This window comes from Pleurodeles waltl, chromosome 4_1 (genome assembly GCF_031143425.1).
Source record: "Pleurodeles waltl isolate 20211129_DDA chromosome 4_1, aPleWal1.hap1.20221129, whole genome shotgun sequence".
In the NCBI taxonomy this organism is placed as follows: domain Eukaryota; kingdom Metazoa; phylum Chordata; class Amphibia; order Caudata; family Salamandridae; genus Pleurodeles; species Pleurodeles waltl.
Genome location: NC_090442.1, coordinates 311,108,917 through 311,132,661, shown reverse-complemented (window position 1 = coordinate 311,132,661; position 23,745 = coordinate 311,108,917). Strand labels below are relative to the sequence as shown.

General features: G+C 46.0%; 1 protein-coding gene across 1 annotated transcript in view; it reads right to left on the bottom strand.

The window, feature by feature from the left end:
- The window catches only part of TIGAR (TP53 induced glycolysis regulatory phosphatase), a 211,176-nt gene that overhangs the window by 151,284 nt on the left and 36,147 nt on the right, over positions 1-23,745 (bottom strand). Inside the window, exon 2 of the mRNA XM_069228408.1 lies at positions 3,849-3,886. Coding sequence (XP_069084509.1) covers positions 3,849-3,886 — 38 coding nt within the window. The remainder of the gene's footprint in view (positions 1-3,848; positions 3,887-23,745) is intronic.

Sequence of the window (23,745 nt, the reverse complement as noted above, 5' to 3'; positions counted from 1 at the left end):
TGCATTTAAAGCACAGAGAACTAGGGGCCAGATATACGAAGCTTTTTTCTGATCGCAAATGGCCCGATTCGTAGAAGCAGTCCATTTGCCACCAGAAAAATGCATTTTTAATGTACCAAACTATTTTGCCATTTGGTAACCTATTACCGAAGCGCAAAATGGGTTAGCGATTTGGTATTAGGAAGGGGCGTGTCAAGGGGTCCTTTCCTATCAGCAACTCGCAGTGGTATGTATGAATGTTTTGCGCCAGAAATGCGGTCGCAAAACATTCACCTTTTACCACCAAATTCAATTTGGTGGTACCCATTTGCAAATGGGAAGGGGTCACCAAGGGACCCCCTTCCCCTTCATGAATGGTCGTAAAAACATTTTTTATGAGTGGGCAGTGGTCCCATGGACCATCGACTACTCCTAGAAAATTAAAAGTAAACTTTTTTTTTTTTTTAAACGCAACCTGTTTTCCTTTAGGGAAAACTGGCTGCTTCAAAAAATAAAAAATAAATGTTGTTTATTTAAAAGCAAACACAGACATGGTGGTCTGCTGTCCCCAGCAGACCACCATCCCTGTATTTTTTTGATTCCCTGTGGGTCCCAAATTGCGACCTACCTCATGATTATTAATGATGTAGGTCTATTTGAGACCAACTGGGAATCACAAATAGAACTCAATACAGTTTTGTACATTGGAAAGTGCGACTTCATAATTGTGATTTGCATGGAATCGCATTTAGAACAGTAATTTCTAACGTGCATACCTTTGTCCCTAGATTACTACTCCATTTCAAAGTCAGTGCATACATCTGATTTTGGGTATTATTCATTTGTGACTGATGACGAGTCATGACGAAATGGACTTCTGTGATATGGAGAGCATGTTTTAAGAAAACAGTGAGGAAACCGAAGGTTAGGTTGTCACTAATGAAATCAGGTACAAAAAAAAAAAAACATGCAAAAGATTCTGCCATCTGAGTTTGAGCTTTTTTCAGGTGTGCATATATACTGAAAAGATTGTTTTGGCCTCCTAGTATTTCTGAATCTGTAGTGGGAGTATTACGGGGTGCCCAGAGACTTGTCCATTTATTTGAGAAGAGGAATGGTCACTTGGCATCTAGGTTTTAGAAAATGTCCTAACTAGATGGTCAAAAAAGGATTAGTTCACAGCTATTGATTTTGAAGGGATTTTGTGGGGGTACATTGTGAACAATGAACATATTATGTCAGTCGCTGGGAGGAAGTTGAAGAACCAGTAATGATCATCCATCCACCTTTTGCACCCAAGTGGATAAGGCTAATTCTCTGGAGCGGTGAGGTTGAATAAGCATCTTTGATTCTATGTCAAAAATAAAACATTAGATTTAGCTGTCATTTATCCCCTATCAGTTATCTAATGTTGATATGTCAAAAAAATTGAAAGGATCAGACAACCTTTTTCTACTGAAACTAAATGTCATCTTTCTGCACTATGCACATTTTGAAAAACCAGTTATGTAAGGCAACCCTTTGAGAGACATTCATATCCCACTACAGTCAACTAGTGGCAACTTACTGCAAACAATTAGAACAAAATGCAGATTGAAAATGGGGACAACTTTGTCTCAGCCCTTGCGATTGGTCGAGATTTATAGGCAGGTCCTATATCAATCTCAAATTACATTTCTAGAGGCAAAAATATGGACAGAAAGTATTATTTCACTACTGCCTAAAGAGCAGGAATGTGTTTATACAAATATCACTTTTGCAGAAGTAAATTTACTGTAATGCCTTTTGACAGTTGCAGTCAATTGCTGTACATCTCCTGAATAACCTTTATCAGGACATCATCTTCTGGGGGTATTCTGTCACAGCATTAAAGGATCTCTTTAGAATATTTGAACGAGGACTCTAAGATAACTCTGCTTAGTTTTGATTGCTTATCCCTCAATCCAACAAGGGGTGCTCCTGCCTCTTTGTTCGAAGTCAGCTATTGTTTTGATTCACACTCTGGTTCAGCCCACTGCCGGCATATAGAGTGGTCAATGAGTCAGCTAGCTATAGTTTTAACTGAAGTTTTGGTTACATTTTAATTAACCCACAAGATAGCCATGTTCTTTTCAGACGGTCAGACATTGAGCGAGATGGCATTGTGCCGCTTTGTGTCTTCATTGGGATGGGGAATGCATCAATAGGTGGAGGTGTCCTGCTTTATGTTCTTTTAGTTGCAACAGGGATAGGTGTGCAGCAGGCAGCCTCAATCACTACAGTCGCTGCTGGGTCAACCCTTTAATTCTGGGTATTAATGCAGAGCCCCAGGACATTTGAGCCACACAGCATGCATCTCCCCTTCCACTTCAGTCTACTGACTAGCAGAGCATCTGCAAAACAAAACACGCTATCTGTGCATGCGCTTCTTGTAGAACATAGTGGCTGGCAAGTTACATGAAGCTGGATAGCATTACCTAGGGAAGAGTCCACTAGATAAGGTGGCTGGAAGGCTGCAGGTCCGATGGTGGCACAGCCAGGGCCTCTCAGCGACCTAACACACAGATCTAAACGAAACCTAGCTGACAAAGTGCAGCATCTTCAGGGTACATGTGGCCTGACTGGTACCTCTGTAAAGCCTGAGGGTCAGCTAAAGGCATCGCCGTACACCCCTTCAATACATCAGAGAGTGTTGCAGAACCATAAGTGGTGCTCATGGCACTCCAGCCCAGAGCACCGCTCAACCTGTAATAGTACCACCGCCTCCAGAGTTCCACTACTCGAAAGGAAGTGACAAGCACAAAGGCAGACTATCAGTGCCATGAATTATGATGGGTTCCTTTGCATTCTGAAATAAACTGACTGCATGAGACATCACCCTTTAGTGATTAATTTCCTATCTCACCGCTTTTTGCAATTTCTCCCAAGTAACTTCTTATCAAGAGACTTTTTTTTTTTTTTTTTTAGAGGCAGTCTTGGTTGTCTTCTGCTTTTTTTGACTGCTGTACTTTAACCACACTTTGTTAATTTACAAACTATACAGCTCGAGCAGGAACGACTTTGTGGGGGTTGGCCTTACTAGTTACCAGTATGCACAAGTGAGGTGTGATTTGTTATTACCGTCCAAAGTAATACGGAACCTGTCTGGTCACAGGCAGTGAGAATTACCCACAGCTTCCCTCCCGTGGCATTCACTGTGTAATTGCACCCATGACTATATGTCCCACTCCAGGTTTTGTTTTGTTTTCAATTACTTGCATTTATGAATGTGTAACAGTATAAACAGGACTAATAGTACCAGAACAAAGAAAACAAACATTGGCAAAGTTAATAGGTCTGTTTTTAATGCACAAACAGGCAAATCACTATTTGATCACATCCGAGTTTGCATGCATTAGCAGATTAAAGCCAGACTTACTGGTTTTGTCATTGCCTATCTGTTGTCAGGTCCACGGCTTAATAATTAACTCACTTTCTAGTTTGGAAAATATTCTGACTATCGATGGGAGTAGAATTTAATTTTCGTTTGCAAAGTTTTATTAAGTTTACACATTTTAGTAAGGATTGCATAGTCTTATAAGCTTTCAAACATTGCTGACAAAACGTCTGCAAAACCTTTTTTTGTTTTTAACAAGAAGAATTTCCCTACATGCTTTGATTAAATCACACTAAAGGTGGTCTTTTGTAAAGATTAGTTTGCTAAAATTCTACTTCTGCACGATTTTGTCCTCACAATGCAAAATTTGCAAGCTTTCCAAACATTGCATTTGTTTGAATAGAACGTCCTGACGTTTGCAGAGGAAAAACCCTGCATAATGAACAACTAAGACCTCATCATCGTGAAAAATTAATACAAAATTGATAAGTTGTATAGATGAATTAGAACTAACCTTGCAGAAGCCTTTCTTTGTTGTATCTTGTTTCTCCACTGAAGCAAAATAGAAAATAAAAATTTACATGGATCAGGATAATACATTTTATTCAATAGTTTTTAATAAAATGCAGCGTGAGAGTGACAAAGTATAGTATTTATGTCTTTTGATGACAAACCGCAAAATAAATTATGGTAAATCTCAACAATGAAGTACAATACAAACATATCAAAATGTGCAATTTGTCAAACTTAATTTACTCACAGGGACAAAGAGGTATTTGCTCAACATTATAAACCATGAATGTAGAAGGTGTTTAAGTTCAAACAAAACAGTTTCCAAAACCGAATCTAAGCTTTCCTCGCTGGGTAATTCTCAGCTATAATTGCAACAAATAATGAAACATGAATTCCATATCTTAATAAATCTGCTTCACTCACCCGACTAACCATTTTCCAACCACAAATTAATAATGACCAATCCTAATATTTCATGGCTTGTGGCATCAAATTGTGATCCCGCAGATTCTCCAAGTTGTAATGTTGGCATTTAAGAAATCCTTCATAAACCAACATGTCCCACTCATGTAGTGAAGAAACACCTGTGAGCTGTGCGATAGAAATCCCATATCAGGTTTGTAATATCCGAAGTAAAGTAAGTCTATCATGAAATGCGGATCATTTAACAGCCGCAAAGGCGGCTTGTTGTGCAAGCCGCACAAACATAAAAAAAACACTTCAATTTGGAAAAGTCAGGTAGAGTCAGAAACAAAGCTCCTGATTTAGTATGAGTTCACGGAAAAAAATGCTTTTCGTTTGCTCATCCCTAATCAATATGGTGTCTGCATGGATGTGTGTTAGATTTGCGAAATCCTTGCAATGTTTTGCACTTAGACCCCTGGTATTTTCCACTGCTTTGGTTCTTACTTCTATTGTAGGGTAAGACTCTCAAATTAAGTCTCACTCACTGTAATGCTCTTGGAAACTGGTTAAGAGTTGCAACCCCGAGTGCACAATTTTCATGCAACTAGAGTAAGAGGCTCAGGTTAGGGTGCACATGACTCATAGAAACAATTGTGTACACATGTAGGCAGGGCGAAGAATACTGTTTGGCTTAGCATTTCACCTGCACACAGGTAGCCCTGTTCGCACATGGGACCCAGTCTAAATTATACGTGGCCTTGTACATAATGATGCTAAGACTTTATAACTCATTTGGATACCAAGTGGAAATGCACATTTTTATTTGGGGGGTAAAATGTATATTCTGTAGTGGGTTTTTTTGGTACAGATAATTGGTACATAGACAAAAGATGGTTACTTGTAAACATTTTTGTGGGTATAGAATCCAGATCTAAGATCAGTTTTAGCCTAAATAACTGGGTGGTGGAGATAATTATTGTACTCCACAGTTGGAGATCAAAAGCATCAAAAGCTCTGTAGACGACAGCTCCCGTTCTGGAATGGATTAACCGTGCTGCTGGAGGAAGGAGGCATGGCTGTGAATTTCAGAGGGTTTAAGCAGTAGCTTCCTGTTAATTGGGTCGGAGAAGTTACCAACTAGAATAACAGATGGGACATAGTCATGTTCCCACTGCCCATCTTGAAGTCCGACAGGGAAGATGCAAGGATAACCACAGCAGAGCTGGTGCGTTTATATATCCATCATTTTTGCCATCTTTTCAAATGTGGTGTAAAGGGGCAGGACAGTACTTGTGCGGACCTATGTTAGCCTAAATTGGAGAAGGAGGGACTAGATTGGGTTGTCAAAGCAATACATGAAATCGCAGGCAGTGGAAAGATTACACAGAAAAGAGGGGAAGGTAAACGGTGAAGAATAAAATAATACAATAACAGTACCTCACATATATTAATAGATAACTTAGATATGCACAACTATATTTAGCTTGCTAAGTTCCAAAGCTGGGGTACAGTTTGGGTCATCAGTGATGAGACAGCCGTAGTGTGGCTCTACAGACCAGAGAATGTGATCTTTAGGGAAGAATTGGCTCATGCTAGGGGAGCGTTTAAGTGGAGGGAAGCCAACGGAATGGAACTTGGATGAGCGTCAAGATAACTTGCGGACTGAAAAGTGATTTGTACTCCTTCAAAGAAAGTCCAGCACTGCAGAGTCCCCTTAGTTTGACAAATAGCCTTCTAAAGCAGCGGTAGCAGTGAGAAGTGTGCATGTACATGGGAGCAGCAACACTGATAAATACCTTCAGGGCTGGACTAGGAACCCAAAGCAGCCCTGGCACTCTTATTCGCCCAGGCCTGGGTGGAGGGGAGTACGTGCAAGCGTGAAACACTGCCGCTTTTGATACTGGTAGGGGGGCAGGGGAGGGGCGATACTGTAACACGGCTGCAAACCCGGCCCCCAACAACAAAACCGGTCCCCACCACTAGAAAACCAGCCCCACCTCTCCAGCCTTCCAGGCAAATGCCCGATGCCCTCTTCGGCCAGTCTGGCCCTGAAAACGTTGACAGTATAGAAATATTGGAGCTGGAAGGAGTCACAGTGGAGGGTTTAATAATGCTTGAAGTATATGACTTCTTTCATGAAGAAGTGCAGAACGTAGGCCAGCCTATGCCTTAAATCAAGTCCGATATTACAGATTGAGGATCGGAGGTGAGGAGGTGAGGAGTGGGAAGGCAAAGAGCTTTATGTTATCAGAGACGGGGTGACGAGAAGCCACAGGTTGAAATGATCTGACCAGGCACCAAGGACATTCACCCACTCAAGCAAGTCATCATGCCCTTTACTGTTGTCTCCCTTTACTATATATGCCTCCAGTTACTAATTACCTACATACCACAATGATACTGTCAAGATTTCTAGTTCAAATGTCCTCTTGTTGCGCATATATATATATATATATATATATATATATATATATATATACACAGTAGTAAAGAGGCTTATATTTTGACAGACTGGGAAGACAGAGCCGTATACCAAATATAGTACCCAGACCCCTGTTCCTCCTGTCCAGTTCAATGAACCTTGAATAAATGACACAGTTCCTTGCCTCCAAAGAATTGATGTTTATCTACCCAAGCACTTTCACCAAAAGCAGTTCAAAGGCTGGGTTGGATTTAGGAGTGGAGGAGAGAAGAAAAGACGACAAAGACCCTTTAAATCAAAGGTCGGTATATTGAAGTTGTTACACTGCTGGTCAGTACATCAAGAACTGTTTTCAGTACCTTTACCTTGTGGCACTTAACATCTATATATATATATATATATATATATATATATATATATATATATATATATATATATGTATATATATATCTATATATATATATACATATATATATATATATATATATATATATCACATATAAACACACACACATACATACTCTAATTAGTAACCAATTGCAATATAAACATATTGTAAATAATGCATGGTGCCAAATAAGCAAAAAAAGTACATTATTCAATCTCGAGGGCACAAAAATCGAGTGGAGCATACTTTTTTTGTTCCTTTGGAATTGAACGATTTGCATTCTTGCTTATTTAGCGTTATGCACCGTTCACAATATGTCTTTTTGAATAGTAGCTGTGCCAAGCTGGCGCCCAGCATCACACTAAAGTCCGCTTCTATTTAGTACACTATTTGTAGATGTGGTTTTGGGTGATGGTCATGACCATTGCAGCCAAAAAACACCCGGGGCTGGTATCGAATAAAGCACGTTTGTTTGCAATTGCCCTAAGTAAAAGTTGTTTATATTGTTTGCCTTGAATCTGTGGACTGGCACACTCCTTCACCATTGAGTACTACACCCTCGAAGGGTTTAGGGTTCAAGGGGAGCCTGTCTGGAACTATTATAAATATATTTTCACTGACAACACCAATGGTTAATTTTACGTTACTAGGTGTTGGATAAAGACTCAAGGTAAATGTTATTGAAAAAAAAAAAAAAAAAGGGAAAAACAAAAAAAACGATTCGGCAAAGAATCAAATTGAAAGCACTAACATTAACTCATGAAGACCTACATAAGGAAGCAGTGGCAAAACCAATAGGCCTCACCCATGCAAGACCTACTGGCTTCGCCAATGTATTTTAGCCATGTTGTACACCATAGTGGCTGCTGTTCAGCATGGCTAAAAGTCAGTGGCTTAGAGGAGAGTCATGTGGAGTGCCATACAATGGAATAGCAAAGAGTGGAGTACAGTGAAGTGCCAGAGAATGTAGTGTACTGGAGTAGCATAGTGTAGAGTCACAGAGTGGCATACAGTGCAGTGGTATAGAGTAGGATGGACTGGTGGGGGCGTGGCCGAGCAGCCAATGGAAATGGATGGAGGATCCCAGTGCTCCGGAGGGCCGGTCCCCATCAGACTGTCCTGCGCCTTGAGAGAGCTCCTCGGGGATCCCAGCCATCCTGCCGGCTCCCGGTGGATCTCAGGAGTGCCTCAAGTCAGCCCGTGGTGTGGGTGCAGCACAGTGAGACAGCGGCCGAACGCCCACACAAGATGGCGGCCTCCTTCAGTCATTGGCATGGAGGCGCGGCCATGATCCAGGAGAGCTTACCATGCCAAGGGGGGGGCTCTGTGGGGTCCTCAAGGCCTTCATCAATATTGAAACATGGGCCACCAGGAGGAGGCTTTGCAGCAGCCCACAATACACCACTTGTGGGCCTACGGGGGGATCCCCCTGGAGGAAGCTTCCTGGCACAGGGAGACTAAGGTGAGGGGACGGGGGAGGCCGCTGACGGTAAATGAGGGGTTGCCACTCCCCCCTTCCCGTTTCAGAGGAGAGGCAACGCATTGAAGGGAGCTCGGAGGGGGGAGCAGGCCTCGAAGCTGGACCCGGGGGGGCCCTTAAGGAGAACGTGATGGGAGTTGGATCTATCGTGACCCCCCTCCTGGACCTATTATAAGCCTTTGACTCGCTCAGACTCCACCAGGGTTGAGCAGGGTCCCATAGGAGGTGGGGGGACTGCCGTCCCTACCCCATGAGCCCGAGTACCACCAAGAGCACCACGCCTGGAGTACGCGCTCCGTCTTCTCCATGTGAGGCAGCAGCTGAACTCCCTGGGGAATCCTGAGAGTAGAGGTGGGGCACAAGGCTAAACATTACGAACAAGCACCACAGTGAGGTGATTTGGAACTAGAGCAACCACTAGAACGCAGCTATGGTTAAGAGTACCAAAAAACATGACAGAACTGGGAGATCAGCGGGAGGGGGGGGCACAGCCTGATTGCTCAATGCTGGATGTGCTCTCCAACCCAGGGTTTATGCACCCTACTCCCACACTTCAAGACATATTGCAGGCTATTACGGCATCTAGGGAGGCCTTGGAGTTGAAAATTGAGTACAGACCTGGGTCTCTTATGGGATGACCACTGGTGCCTGGTAGAGAAAGTTTCAGCGAAGGTGAGGGAGCTCTCGAAAACGACTCCTGTAGAGGTTGAGACCAGCAACCGGATGAGCAGCATTGAATCTCATTTGAAGACCCTGGAGACCAGGGCAGAGGATGCTGAAAACAGGTCCTACCGCAACAACATCAGAGTAGCGGGCCTGCCGGAGAGGGTGGAGGTGAGCGACCTTGTGCGCTATTGGATCCTGGATTAGTCATGAGGTGGCAACAGAGCAGAGGGACTAGATCTTCTTTCTTCGTGCTGGAGCGTGCTCATCAAGTTCCGTCCCGACCACTCCCACCGGGTGCCCTTCTACAGTCTGTGGTAGCACGACTGCTGATTTTCAGGGACCGGGACCTCATCCTCCGACAGGCCCGCAAGAAGGAGAACCTCATGGTTGAGAATCATAAAGTGATGATACTCCCAGACTTTTCAAGGGAAGTTAAACGCCAGAGAGTGGCCCTTAGTGAGACAAAAAAGAAAATGCAGGAACTGGGAGTGGAGTTCTCCATGCAGTTCCCAGCCAGACAAGAGTGGTCACATCGTCTGGAGTACAATTCTTATACACTCCTCAGGAGGCTTGGTCGTAGGCGGAATGTCAGCACAGGCTGACACCAGTGGGGAGTCAAACCCCCAGAGGTGACAGCGTCGACCGCACTCCCAGAATCGGAGGGACCCAATGTTGACTGGGTTCCCCACAGCAGCTGAGGTCCAGCGAGAACGGAGGAGGGCGCTTGAGGTGGTGGCTTCCATTAGAAGAGCGGCACCAGGAGAATGGTTCCCCCCCCCCTTGCGGGAGAGCGAGGAATGATCAGACTATGAGAGCGACTACGGAACCAGATGCTGCGTAGTGACATCTCCCCGAAACTTTATTCATGACTAAAACTGTTTATTGGTATGCAGTTTGGATGGGTGGAAGGTTTCACTCTATCCTGGGGTGTGGGAGTTGGGTTGAATTTTTGACAGTTGTTGTATGGGATTGTTGGGATCACCCACTGGGTCAGGGATCAGAGGTGGCTAATATTTGGATGCTGGGTTGAGTAATGGTTTACTACCCACTTGCACTATGGAGGGGTAGCCCTCTTAATGGACAAACAGATAATATCCTGGAACATTAGGGGCATTCACACCTTGGTTAAGCGGTATAAAGTATTTGCATATCTGCAGAGAAGGGGGTGGGTATTGTTTTTCTGCAGGAACCGCAAATGACTGCGAAGGAAGGCGAGGTACTGCAACAGGCGCTGGCGAAGACACCTTTTTGATACTACGTTTTCTGCATACGTGAGGAGGACATTTTCACTGGTGCATGTGAAGTAAACACCAAAGTGCGATATGTGGCTGTATTGGGCAAACTAAATGGGCAGGATATATCATTGATTAATGTGTATTGCCCTAATATCAATCAGCCCGCCTATTTCGATTAGTTGATCTGGCTCTATCACATACTGGTGGGAAAGATGATTGTCGAGGGAGACTTATTTTGTAGCGGATCCTGACCTGGACCACTCTCACCCTCCTTTGCCAGAGTCGCCCATAGATTGGGCTGCAAGGGCATTGCCTGACTGGCGTGACCACTGGGGACTCAGATAGCTGGTGCACCTTCCACCCCCTTGAGTAGGATTATTCTTTCTTTTCTTCAATGCACGAGTTGCATGTCCAACTGGATTCTTTTTTATGCTCCCCGGATGCTCATCCTGCGGTTGAAGGAATTGTATACCTATCCCACACCCTGTCAGATCACAACCCTTTGCTACTTTGCCTGACATGGGGCAGGCGCCTCAAGTCAATCCCAATTTGGAGGGTAAAGCTGGAAGCCCTTGAGGACCCCCCCCCCCCCAGTTTCTGAATGCTGCACACCGTTAGATACTGAATTATTTTACTGCCAATATAGGTTCGGCCACGAACTTCCACTCAGAGTTTGAGGCATTCAAGGTAGTGATCCGGGGTCATTGCCTCTCTGAGGCCGTGGGGTTTCGCTCCACATTACTGTGAGAAACCATCATTGCGGAATCCAGACTCAGATCCTTAGAATTCGACAGGCCAGGCCACCCAGACCTTCAGAGGCTGCAGGAGAGAGGGGAGGAGGTTGCGAAGCACACAGAGTGGCTCCTCCTTTGACTATAAGGCATACACAAAGAGCACATGCCGAGAGGGGCAGGGCGTCTACTGGCGTGGCTTGCTAATACGGCCCGCCGAAGATCCCCAATCGTAGAACTAATTATGAGTCCCTACTGACTCAGGAGGCCATTAATGCCTGCTTCGCTTCTTTTTACCAGGCCCTTTATACTAGCAGATTATCTCTGGATGCACAGAGGCGAGCTTGGTTTCTCTGAGACATCGCCGTCTCATGGCTGAATCCCATGAAGGCTATCTCCCTGGGTGGGGAAATTACCTTGCCAAAGGTACAAGGGGCAATCAAGAGAATGGCTCGTGGCAAAGTCACAGGCTTGGGCGGCTTGCGGGTCGAATTTTACAGTACTTATGCAGCAGAACTGGCCCACGGTTGGTGAAGCTGTATGACGAGGCGCGTACAGGTGGCTGTCTGCATCCAACTAGCAGAGAGGCGATGATTGTTCCCCTGCTCAAGTCTGGGAAACCAGCTACTGAGGATAGTGGCATATTGCTGGCTATCCATGCTAAATGTTGATTATTAAACCTTGAGTGGGAAACTGTCCTCCCCGCTTCTTCCCTTTATGACCGAGTTGATTCATCCTGACCAAACGGGCTTCATTCCCAATAACACTGCCTTTAATATTCAGCGACTCATGGCTATACTTGAGGATGCCTCGTTTGATCAGAATACAGCTGCTATATTAGCAGTGGATATTGAGAAGGTGTTTGACAGCCTAGAGTGGGACTATTGATTATGAGGTCATGAGCCTTATGAGAATAGGCAAGGGCTTTATAGCCTGGATAGGCCTACTGTACACTAGTCCCACGACCTGAGTGCGAACGGGCCAATTAATTTTGGAGAGCTTTCCAGAGGAGAGATGCACATGACAGGGGTGTCCGTTGTCCCCTTTTTGGAGAGCTTTCCAGAGGAGAGATGCACATGACAGGGGTGTCCGTTGTCCCCTTGCTCTTTGCTATTGCCATGGAGCCTATCGCGGTACTGGCCAGATCAGGGACCTTCTACAAGGGCATCAGAGCTGGAGATGTTGAGCAGCAGATAGGACTGAACACGGACGACCTCCTTCTGTTTTTGTGGGATACAGAGGGGGACCTGCAGGGAGCTAGATCCCTGTTGGTGAACTTTGAAGCGGTGTCCGGGCTAAGGGTAAAGTGGTCCAAGACTAAACTCTTCCCTATTGGTGAAAATAGGATACCAAGAGACCTCCTTCAGGACTTAAAACTGGAACTCCATTGGCTGCCATACCTGGGTGTTAAAATTTATCATTCTACCCATGATGTGATTGACGGTAGCTATGGGACGGTTCTCAGAAACTTGAAGTCATCCCATCGCTTTCTGGCAGGCTGTCCCTCTCTCGATGAAAGCCTTACCCAGACTGCTGTATCTGTTTGGGACTTTCCAATTATGGGTACTTCATTCCTACTTCGCAGACTTAGATACAATTAGCACAGCAGTTATGTAGGGGACTAGGCCGTGGTGGGTGGCTGCGCTTCAACGTCCGGTGCCTCCGGGTGAGTTGGCAGTCCCAGAATCTGAGCTGGATTATCTGGCAGCCCAGCTACAATGGCCGGCCAACAAGAAGCCCCCACCTAGTGGGGCCCATAGATGGGTTCACCCCCACTCAACATGCATTACTCAGATTGGTTCAGCAAACTAATGGCCCTGCTAGTTTGCCCTTGCAAGCCCACAAAACTACTGGGGGAAACTCATGAGGAAGTCGGGTATTAGGATGCCATACTCTCTGGAATTAGCCCTTACCATACTCCCGTTGCTGAAGGGTGGGGATGGATGGGACGGACTGGTGACCTGGACAGCAGCAGGTATCGCCAAAGTGGGGGATCTGTTTCAGGACAGAGCTCTGGTCCCCTTTGAGACATTTAGGGAGAAATTTGATTTGCCAGGCAGACAATTCCTGCTCCATGGGGTGGCCCAGATGACCATTCGCATGCACAGGGGAATGCTGAACCATGCTCTCATCTTCGTTGCTTTTATGTCCTCCAAGCAGCGGGGACTTTCAAGGCAATCACCAGCCTTTACCGCTATCTGTCAACTAAGACTCTTCGGCCCCTTGATGGGAGCAGGACTTGGATGTTCCTATCGCGGAGAAGCATTGGGAGATTATAGTGGAGAGAATTCCCAGAGATGCCAGGGACACTAGGTTTAAGCTTATAAGCTTCTACATATTGCATAGGAATAGCTGTACCCAAAAAGGATTAATAGACATTTTAATACAACGGGGGCAGCTTGCCCCAGATGCAGGGTTGTGGGAGTATTTTTCTTTTTTTACATGTCTTATGGGTATGCCCAGTTTTGTTCCCATAATGGACAGAGGTCACAAGACTTCTGGCAGCGGTCACTGAAAAACAGGTCCCTGCTACGTCTGCCCATTGCTTATTGCATCGGTTTCTCCATACAGACAAGAATAAGGTAACCAGTAAGTTTCGGGACCTTGGGTTAATACTGGAAAGGAGAGAAATAACTAGAAAATTTAAAGATCCCAAGGAGCTAGGCCCACTCTCCTGGAAACGAGAGTTTGAGAGGTGGGTGGAGACTGAGGAGGCACTTCTGCGTAGGGAGGCCTGTAGGGGGATAGGCCGAACGGAGACAGCGCATGCTTGGGAGCTGCTAATTGCATGCCTGAAGGACCCAGAAATATAAATGGGCAGATGTGGTTCCACAGATCGCTCGACTTACAACACTTGAGTACAGAAGGAGCCCCATTAGCATTAGCTGAAGTATCCATTCACTCTGCTGACAATTATTGTTAATACTGCATCGACCCAGTGGGGAGTGGAGGAGGTGGCTGGGAGGAACAATGCCTCAGTTCGAGCACTTTGTTGTAGGGCTGGTCTGATATTTCTTTTTGGTCCGATGTTGATAAATGTGACCGTCCACTTATTCTTTCCTTCTCAATTTTGGAAGAGCCTTGCGTGGCATTAAATGAGATTGGGAATGTTCTGGCTAGTAGTTTATTTTTGTTTTGTTTTTTATTGCATGTATCAAAGAGTAAAACAAATCAAGACATTTACCATCACATTAGTCTAAAAGCATAGTTAGCAGAATGTGATAGACGGGCCTCATGTCTTATACATTACAAACAGCTTTTGTCCAAAAGCCCGCCAGATTCATTTACAGGTGGCTTACCCTGTGGTATAGGGTCAATCAGTCAAAACATAGAATAATGGGGTTATACAGCTCAGTCGTATAGGTCAACGTCAGTAATGGTAAGCAATGAAAGAGCACAGAAAGAACAGCGAGAGGAAGGAAATAAGGGGAGGAAGGGAAAGATGAAGAGGAGTCTGTGCAGCAATAACATCTCACTTGAAGAGGAATGGTGTTATCTCGTCACCTCAGGGGGGCGTATCATCTAGGTTATATCTGGAACCATGTGTCAGCGCCGCTTACACCTTAACGGCCAGGACATAAGGAAGGATCGCAAGGGGGTCATATGTCTTGTGGCCGGGAGTTAGACAGCATCAATTCCCAATAGGCTATTAGATGTTCCTGACAGTACGCAGCATCACTCAGCCACTCCTTACAGCGGGTATCTGTTTCTCTCCTAACACATCGCCACTCTACACTTGTTCAGCACCAACAGCAGCCCCACTAGTTTTCTGTGGTCGGGGCGAGGGAGAGGTCCTCGTTGACATACCCCATGAGGGCAAATTTGGGAGACCGTGGCAGTTCGAGCCTGACCATTTCCTCAAGCGCACCTAGCACCTCTATCCAGTATCCCTGCAGCGTCCCGCAGTTCCACACCAGGTGCAGGAAATCTGCCTCCGGTGTGGAGCATCTTTCGAATCTAGCATCCGACCGGACGCCCATCCTCTTAAGGCGCCTCAGCGTATAGTACAAGCGGTGCAGGAATTTAAAATGTATTAGGCGCAATCTTTAATTGGGGGAGAACTCTCACATATGCATGCAGCAATAACGCCACACATCGTCCGGAAGGGTCTCACCTATGTCCGCTTCCCAATGTGCTTTGGCCTTGATAGTGGCCGGGGCTACAGTCGTCTGCATGCAAACATACAGGCCTGTGGTGAGTTTACGTGGAGACGGTGATTTGTACACCAACTCTGGCGTGCGGAACACAGGGGGGTGTCTTGGGGAAGCAGTGGTATCTAGCCCGCAAAAGCACCTGGATTCTTAGGTAAATTAAGCAATATAGTGCAGTATTGACCGTCATGCAAAGCGCAGCTTCTGGGGAGATGAACGAGCCCTTCGGATACCAAGACTTATCCTGGCCCAACTATCGCGATTTGCCTCAGAGTCCAATACCACATTAAAATCTCCTCCTCATAGCAGGGACCCTGAGCCCAAGGAGTTTACCAGGCGCCATACCTCCCTGAAGAACTCTGGGCCATCAACGTTGGGACCGTAAGCTGATAACAGATGAAACAGCCTGTCTTGCAATGTACCGTGTAACATAACATATGGGCCATGCGGGTCGGTAAGTGCTTTCTCAGTACGCTACTGCAGTCTCTTTCTAAGAAGGATGGCCAACCCCCTCGCATAGCTCGAATATACCACTACATAGCACTCCCTAATCCATCCAGCCCTCACCCTAAATTTTGTTGCATTAGTCAGGTGAGTTTCTTGAAGCATGCAAATATCTATTGCATGGAGCTGCATATAAGCGGATACCAATCTTATCAAACAACCATCATTTAACCCCGGAACATTCCATGCCAAACATCTCACAGGAGTCACATTTTTAGGAGCCATCAAGGTAAGCATTGAAAACCGCTCCACAACCACCCCCATCCATAGGTATATTGAATCAGCTGCGGGGACGGGAAGGTACGGGTAGGAAAACACCAAACATAGTGGCTAACTATACATCTGCTGCCCCCCCTCCACCCACCCACTCAGGCTCCCCAATTGGGCCAGACCACACATCCCACCACCTCCCAAAAACATAACCCATCTCAAAACCACAACCAATGATTTGGACTCATCCAACAGGGCGCTGGCGTGGCCATCAGACTTTCCACCCAGTATGGGTAGGAAGGCAGGAGCGAAGGATTAGCCCGAAGCTCCACAGGCTGGTCATCTCCGAGGCGCAGTTCACTAACAGGCCCCAGAAGCCACAGGGCGCAGTCCAGACACACAGCCGCCCCTCATGTGCTACTGTTCTCAGTCATTGTCACTCAAGTGATTCCCATCCTCTTCATTTGCGGGCGAGCAATCAGGGGCCATTTTTTTGGGAATGACTTTCACAAATTTTGCTGCCTGTTTTGGATCAAAGAAAAAATGTAATTTGCCTCTATGCTGAACACACAACTTAGCCGGGTAGATAAGGGAGTATTTAGAAGTCACCATGCAGCTCGGCCAGGTGTCACCCACAACGAAGGCCACCAGCATTGCGCTGTACAAGCTGCCCGCTCCTCACACCTGCATGCCGTCAGATCTTGTCGCCACGGCCTCACGATCCCTCACCAAGGCCAGGGCACCACAGCACTCAGTCTGCTCATATAGGCAGCCCTTGGCAAGGGGAGACCGCCTCTCTCCGTCTAGGCCTTCTTTCCACAGCAGCCCCAGACAAGGCAACGCGTCACGGGAGTCAGCCATATAGGCCCCGTAGATAGAGGCCAGGCACGCCGACAGACGCAATCAGCCGGACTCACCCCATCTGCCAGTCTATAGAATCCACCTCCACCGGCACGGTCCCGGGTCTCAAAGCCGCGGCACACCCACCTGCTGGGACCACAATCTGGCCTTCACCGTCGGCTCAGCCCCGCAGGTGCTAGCTGCCCGACCAACCAACACGGGGAATCCATGGGGGCAATGTCATCATCCTTGGGGGGGAGGGGGGGTTGTCAGCCCCAACTCTGCCCCCCGTCACCACTGGCCCACACCAGGCCCCGCTCAACCAGCACGACCCAGGCGGCCCACGAGGCCTCCCCAGCACCAGGGCGATCGGGCCAGGGCTCAGCTCCTACCACCGAGCTAGCCCCGCTTCGCCAGTCCACGCCTTCGCAGTTGTTTAGCACATGAAGTGTGACAAATCAAGCACCTCGGGCAGCCAATCAGTTCGGATTGACGAAGTCTTTATGCCCCTGCCTTGCTGAGCCTCACATGGTAGCGGCAATTTTGCAGGACAGGACAGGCCACGCCTTGGCTAGTTGTTTCTTAAAAATGCTAATAAAGTCTGTAAAAGAATCTCCTTGTCCCTTTGGTGCCATGTTGTGTGGCGACACATTATGGCAGCAATCTCATTATATAAGAGTTCTGATTATGCCAGGACAACCAATGCAGGATTTGAATACTTGCACTTTCAATCCCTACTATACCAATTTCCTTATTTTGCCACTTTTCCACAGATCTATTTACTGGGGCTGAAGGAAGAAGTAAGCAATAGTCCTAGGGCTGGAATGCCTTTGAGTCTGCAAACCTACTAACTTGCATATTTTAAGGATTTTCACCAGCTCTTCTCTAATCTTTTCCCATAATGAGAATGGTTGGAAAGTTACTCTTGACAATGGCAGAAGTAGAATTTCTTCCAGGGTTGGGAAAAAAAGTGGTAAGAGGGAACGTGAACTTGTAAACGCTCAACAGATTTTCACATGAGAACAGCTACACATGCACATTTGCTCGTGCTAAAATACGGTTCACAAATATTTTCTAGGAGTACAATTTCCTGATCTACTTCTGTAAGTTCTTCTGAATTCATGAAAGCCACTAATTCAAAGACATATACCATGGGTGCACTTTTGTGACTATTTAAGAATTGGGCCCCTAATTAGGTCTGGTGTTAACAAAGACATTTTGTTTTTATAAAACTTCTATTTCTCTCTGTTGGCTGGCTTTACTGTGAGTGATCACATTCTGCTCTTCCAAAAGGAGCATATTGGCACACAAAGTAGTTTTGTTCAGTGCCAGGAACTACTGTGGCAATCAGTGGCATAACTAAACTGGTGTCAGTGTGTGCTTTCTGAGACCAAAAACATGTTTTTTTCTTCACAGCGTTTACCAGGTGCATGCTTCTTGGTCTTTTTAAAGATCGAGGTTTACAAATTGAGTTCACCTATATAACAGGGGAATGGTCAAACCACTTTCCAATCTCCTGTGGAAAAGGTAAAGTGGTTAGCAAGTTGAGTGTTTTCCCTAAGGCTGGGCTAAAATAATAAGTCTATCTACTATATTATAAATTGGAAGCACAGGTGGGCAACAGAGGTTAGAGTGCTGACTATAGGTGGACTCGGTGTGCAGAGGGCGGAGTTTTATTGGAGACAATAGGGCGTGACAAGAAGGTAATAAGCCCTGAAAGTGTAAATGAGAGGTAGGGGACTTTGGAACAATGGCAGCGAGATTAAGTGAGCAGAGTCACTGGGCAGAGAAAGGTAGGGTTCCCAGAAAATGGGACAGAGGACCAAAAGGAGTGCAAAGTCAGCGCAATGGGAATTCCTGCAAAACTGATGTGCTTCCATACGTGGAAGGGTAGAGGGAGAGCAGCATAGATATATTGCATCCAAAATGTTGACCTCCACTGCTGAAATTGTTTAGACTACGCAATACAAAGTTTTATAACTTATATGGAAAGAGGTCTGCTCGCCAACCTGCTAAGCCTGAGCAAATGGCAGGGACATACTTTTAGAAGGGCTAAAGCATCTGAACGAAAATGGTACGCTAGAGCTCCCAAAGTATTTATCCAAAGAGAATTAGCCACTGTATTTCAGTGAAATACATTTTGGGGAAGACTGAATCAGGGTCATTTCAAGAGCCAATAACTTTACGAAAATACAGTCTTTATTACTACCTTCCAAAAACAATGTGCAAGCAGCACTCAACTGTGTCCAAGAAAATGAATAATGTATTACTTTGACCCAAAATACCCCCTATAACCCTCAAGAAATTTAAAGAGAGAGAGAGAGAGAGAGTGTGTCATCTTGCATTTTGCAGTGCAGTGCTACTACGGAAAGGAGGACCCACCTTGTAAACAGACATATATAGTGGACGATACACACTGATTTAGCCGATTAACTTCATTTTGCATAGCAATAAAATGCAGTCAGCTATCCAGTTTACCATTCATGAGGCTGACAGATTGAAAAGAGGTATAATAAAAACGTATTTGGCTGCAAGTATGTGCATTAATATCAATGTGTGTGTTCCATGAGCAATTCTGAGTTTGAAGCTATCTTGCCTGCATATTTATAGAGCAAATTCAAGTGCAGCACAGCAAGCACTGCTCTGTGAGGCGTAGAAACCAGGAATGGTACAATTTCTCCATTCAGGAAAGAGATTCGATGTCAGGATCTTAGTCTTCATGTTATGCTTTTCTTTCTTTACCTGACTTAACAGCACCAAACAGAAACAAACGTTAAAATTATATCCCATGACCCTTTATCTCTTCCACTCATAGGCGTAAAGTCCCCTATAAATAATCGACCACTCTGCAGTCCCTCCTCTCTATCTGCTGCTGCAGCAGCCAAATTAAGTGTTTTCTCCCTTCCACTATTTCTGTGTCTTGTTCAGTAGTATTCATTTCATACGTCGGGCGGGTAAGCCTTATTCTCAACACTTCTACCCACAGCAGTTTCTATTTTATTTCAGTGTTTTTTCGAATTGAGTGTATTGTGGCGTGGGAGCAGGAATTAGAGCAGAGCTCCACTCGAAAGGGACGCTGTCCTCTTTCTGTGGTCATGCTCGTGCATGCGCGGTGAGTCGACTCGGGTCTTATCTTCCCGATCGACTCGCAACGTGTGCACAACAGCGGCTCACAGTGTGGAACTCCCTGAAGAACGCCCCACGGGGCGAAAATAACGATTTTCAAGGGCTGTGTCCTAAGGAATGTGGCAGGCGGCCCCCTCCACTCTGAATTTGCTGAGTTAACAGACTTTGCTATATATTGAAAACAGTGTTATCTGTTACTGGCGCTTCTGGTCTGGAAAGTCTGTCACCTGTACAGGGTTCATTCCTCCCTTAACCTCTTCCATCCCTTACTGCTTGAAACTTGTTAGCCATCATGGAGTACAACGCAGATGATGAGGAAGAATATACGGAGTATGCTGAGGTACCATATGACCAACATATGTAAGAGCGACTAGTGGAAGCACTGAATAATCAAATGGAGGATTCCATGAGTCAAGCTCTGATCAAAGCTTTGAGGCCATTTACACAGCCCCTGGTACGTTTTGGATGAAGAAAATTTTGGGGTACGTCAAGTGAATCCTTGCCCAGGATGACTACAGATGGGACCTTCCCTCCCAGAGCCTCAGGTGGGAGTACTGCATCGAACTCTGCTTCAAGGTCGGCAGAGGTTTTGTTGCAAATCGCTACCTCGGTTCCTAGGGACTATGATTATGGATACGAAGCAGCTCTTGGAGTCACGGGGAATCCCGTCGGGGTGAACCCCCAGATCACAGAAGTGTCCCCCATGTCCATGCAGGCCTCCACGGATGCCGATGCCTCCCAGGAGGAGTTACATCCCCCCTTCGAACGCAAGTCGGATAATATTACCGGGGACCAATCTACGGTGCAGTCTAAAACTACGTTTGAACCCGAAAATATTATTCACCCCAGGTCTACAGAATGGGTTCCATGTATGGAGGTCACACATTATGTGCAAGAGACTTCATAAGGGTTTTGAGCGCAAAGTGCGCAACACTCTTCATTTTGAATGCCCCCGACCATCATCACTAGGAAAAGTGGCAGACACGCCTGAGTTAGTTCCGAATATGGCAACGTTCTTAAAGAAGATCGCAAAGGACCCTAGGAAGGGTCTGGACAGAGCCTGGAGAGGTTGTTAGATGTTTCTGGGCCTCTTACAAATATTTTAGAGTTGGCAGTACAGGCCAAGGAGGCTAATACTCAAATGGATCCAGGAGATGTCCTAGAGTGGGCTCAACCAGCTATTTGTATGTTGGGCAAGGCAAACTGTGCTATTAAATGGCGAAAGTCATTTCTAATGTGTATCGACCCAAAATGGACCGAGTTGGCTTCCACAAAGGCGAGAACTATGGCGAATGTCTTCGGTTTGGTGACAAATTTGTTAAAAGTCAAGGGAAGTACATGTCGACCTTTGCGGCCTTGGATAAAGGTACAAACATCTGTGAAAAAGGTACTTTACAGTGGCCTTTTTACCAGGGCTGGACGCTTCCGAGGCCGAGCGCCTCGCCGCGGCACCTATTAGGCTTCCATAAGTTATCAAAGAGGCAGAGGTTCCCCCTCTGGATCGTCCTCCTTTTATAGGGCGCGGTTGCGCCCAATGAAGCAGATACCGAAGAGGCAATAACAGGCAGATACCGAAGAGGCAATAACCACGCTGATACCTCTTACGCAGGTAAGTGTGATTCCGACATCGGAGGCACTGGTTGGGAGAAGGATTCAGGGATTCCAATGCCAGTGGGAACTGATTACTGAGGACCCCTGCTTATTTCAAACTGTTCAGGGATTCAGATTTGAATTTTATTCAGTCTCACATCAGAGCTCTCCTCCTCTTTCTCTCTATCTTTCCCAGACAGAGAGCTCTTTCATGGTCAAACAGCTTTAGTCGCTGCTCACAAAAAAAGGGTGATTTCCTACGCGACGCCGCATTCTCAGGGCTTTGTCAGTATGATATTTCTAGTGCAGAAAAAAAAAACAAGGTTTCCGTTTAGTCCTCAATCTCCAGAAATTAAATTAATGGATCATGTATCGCCACTTCAAAATGGAGGGCATACACTTGCTTGGCGACCTATTGCAGGAGAGAGATTGGTTGGTTTGTTTGGCCCTCAAGGATGCTTATTTGTCAGTTCCCATCTTTCCATCACATCGGAGGTTTCTTGAATTTCAATGGCGTCACATTGGTACGAGTTTGCGGCTATGCCGTTCGGCCTATCTTCTGCCCCTTGGTGTTTCACAAAGCTACTACAACCAGTGGTTCCGTTTTTGCAGTAACTAGGGGTGCGTCTAATAATATATCTGGACGACATCCTGGTTATGGCTCAAGAAAAAGACACAGTGGTCCTTCATCTTTCGTGGACAATCCAGCTCCTGCAGGATCTGGGGTTTGTTTTAAATTTGAACAAGTCAGTTCTGGTTCCAACTCAGAGGTTGGAGCTCCTGGGTTTTCAAACTGACTCAGTCATGGCTCAACTTCTTCTGCCCTTAAAGAAAATATGTCTAGATCAAAAAGGACTTGAGGTTAGAGCATGCCTCGCTGACTATATCCTTGAGGATATTGGCTCAGATGGTAGGGTTGTTAGCATTGTCAATTCAGGCCTAGTTTCTGGGTCCTCTACATTATCCGGCCCTCCAGCGGTTGAAGATTTTATATCTTTGTCAGGAGCTTGCTTACTCTGAGAAAATAGTCCTGTCGGAAGAGGCCAGGACGGAACTGAATTGGTGGCCGGAACATATGGATGCCTGGAACGGCAGAGCGATATTCGCCCCAGTTCCAGAGGTGGTAAAAGAGTCCAATGCCAGTCGATGGGGCTGGGTGGAACCAGGGGGTCATTGATCCCCGGAGGAACTTTGCTTGCACATCAATTGCCTGAAACTTCTGGTTGAGTATTTTGCGATCCGCCCTGTCTCCCCACAAGACCAGCTGTTGCATAGTTAAAAATGGACAATGTCTCAGCAGTACGGTATATCAGCTGTCTTGGGGGGGGAGGGGGATGAGGGAATGTATCTTGGTTGAAATTGTCAAGGTTTTTTGGCATTACTGCCTTCAGCATCAAATATCTGTGACAGCAGAGTATATTCTGGGCAGGAAAAATGTCACTGCGGATTTGAATTCTCACTTTATGAGGGATCCCAGCTACTTGAAAATTCATCAGCGAGTCTTTCAACATCTAAATTCCCAATGGGGGCCTTTTCAGATAGATCTTTTTGAGTCCCGACTGAAGGCTCAACTTCTGATTTTTTTACTCTTGGAGGCAGGTCTGCAAGCAGCAGCTTCGGATACCTTTCTTCAGTCTTGCACGTCGGGTTTTATGTATGTGTTCCCTCCTTTCTCAATGATACAGAAGGCACTAGCTCAGGTACAGCGTCAGAGAGAAGATATGGTCCTGATAACGCTGTGTAAAAAGGCTCAGTCATAGCTCCCCGTGGCATTGACACTGGCCTTGTGCACCTCCAGTGAGGATTATATCTTTCCTGATCTTCTCTCGGATCCGATGTGCCTACCACATCCATTGGTGGTTCAGGGACTCTTGTCCCTCATAGCCTGGAGACTTTCAGGAATCGTTGGCAAGTGTCTGGAGTTTCACAGGACGCTATGTTTTTCTTGTCCCTATCCTGGGCTCCCTCTACTCACGAAAGGTATGAGGCCACCTGGCAATGATTGGTTTGTTCGTGTAACGAACAGAATGTGGATCCCGTAGGTACTGGAACACAAATGATTGTGAATTTGCTTTCGGAATTGGCTGGGCAAGGATTGGCACCCATTAATATCTTTCGGTCTGCTATTTCGGCGGGTCACCCTCCGCTGG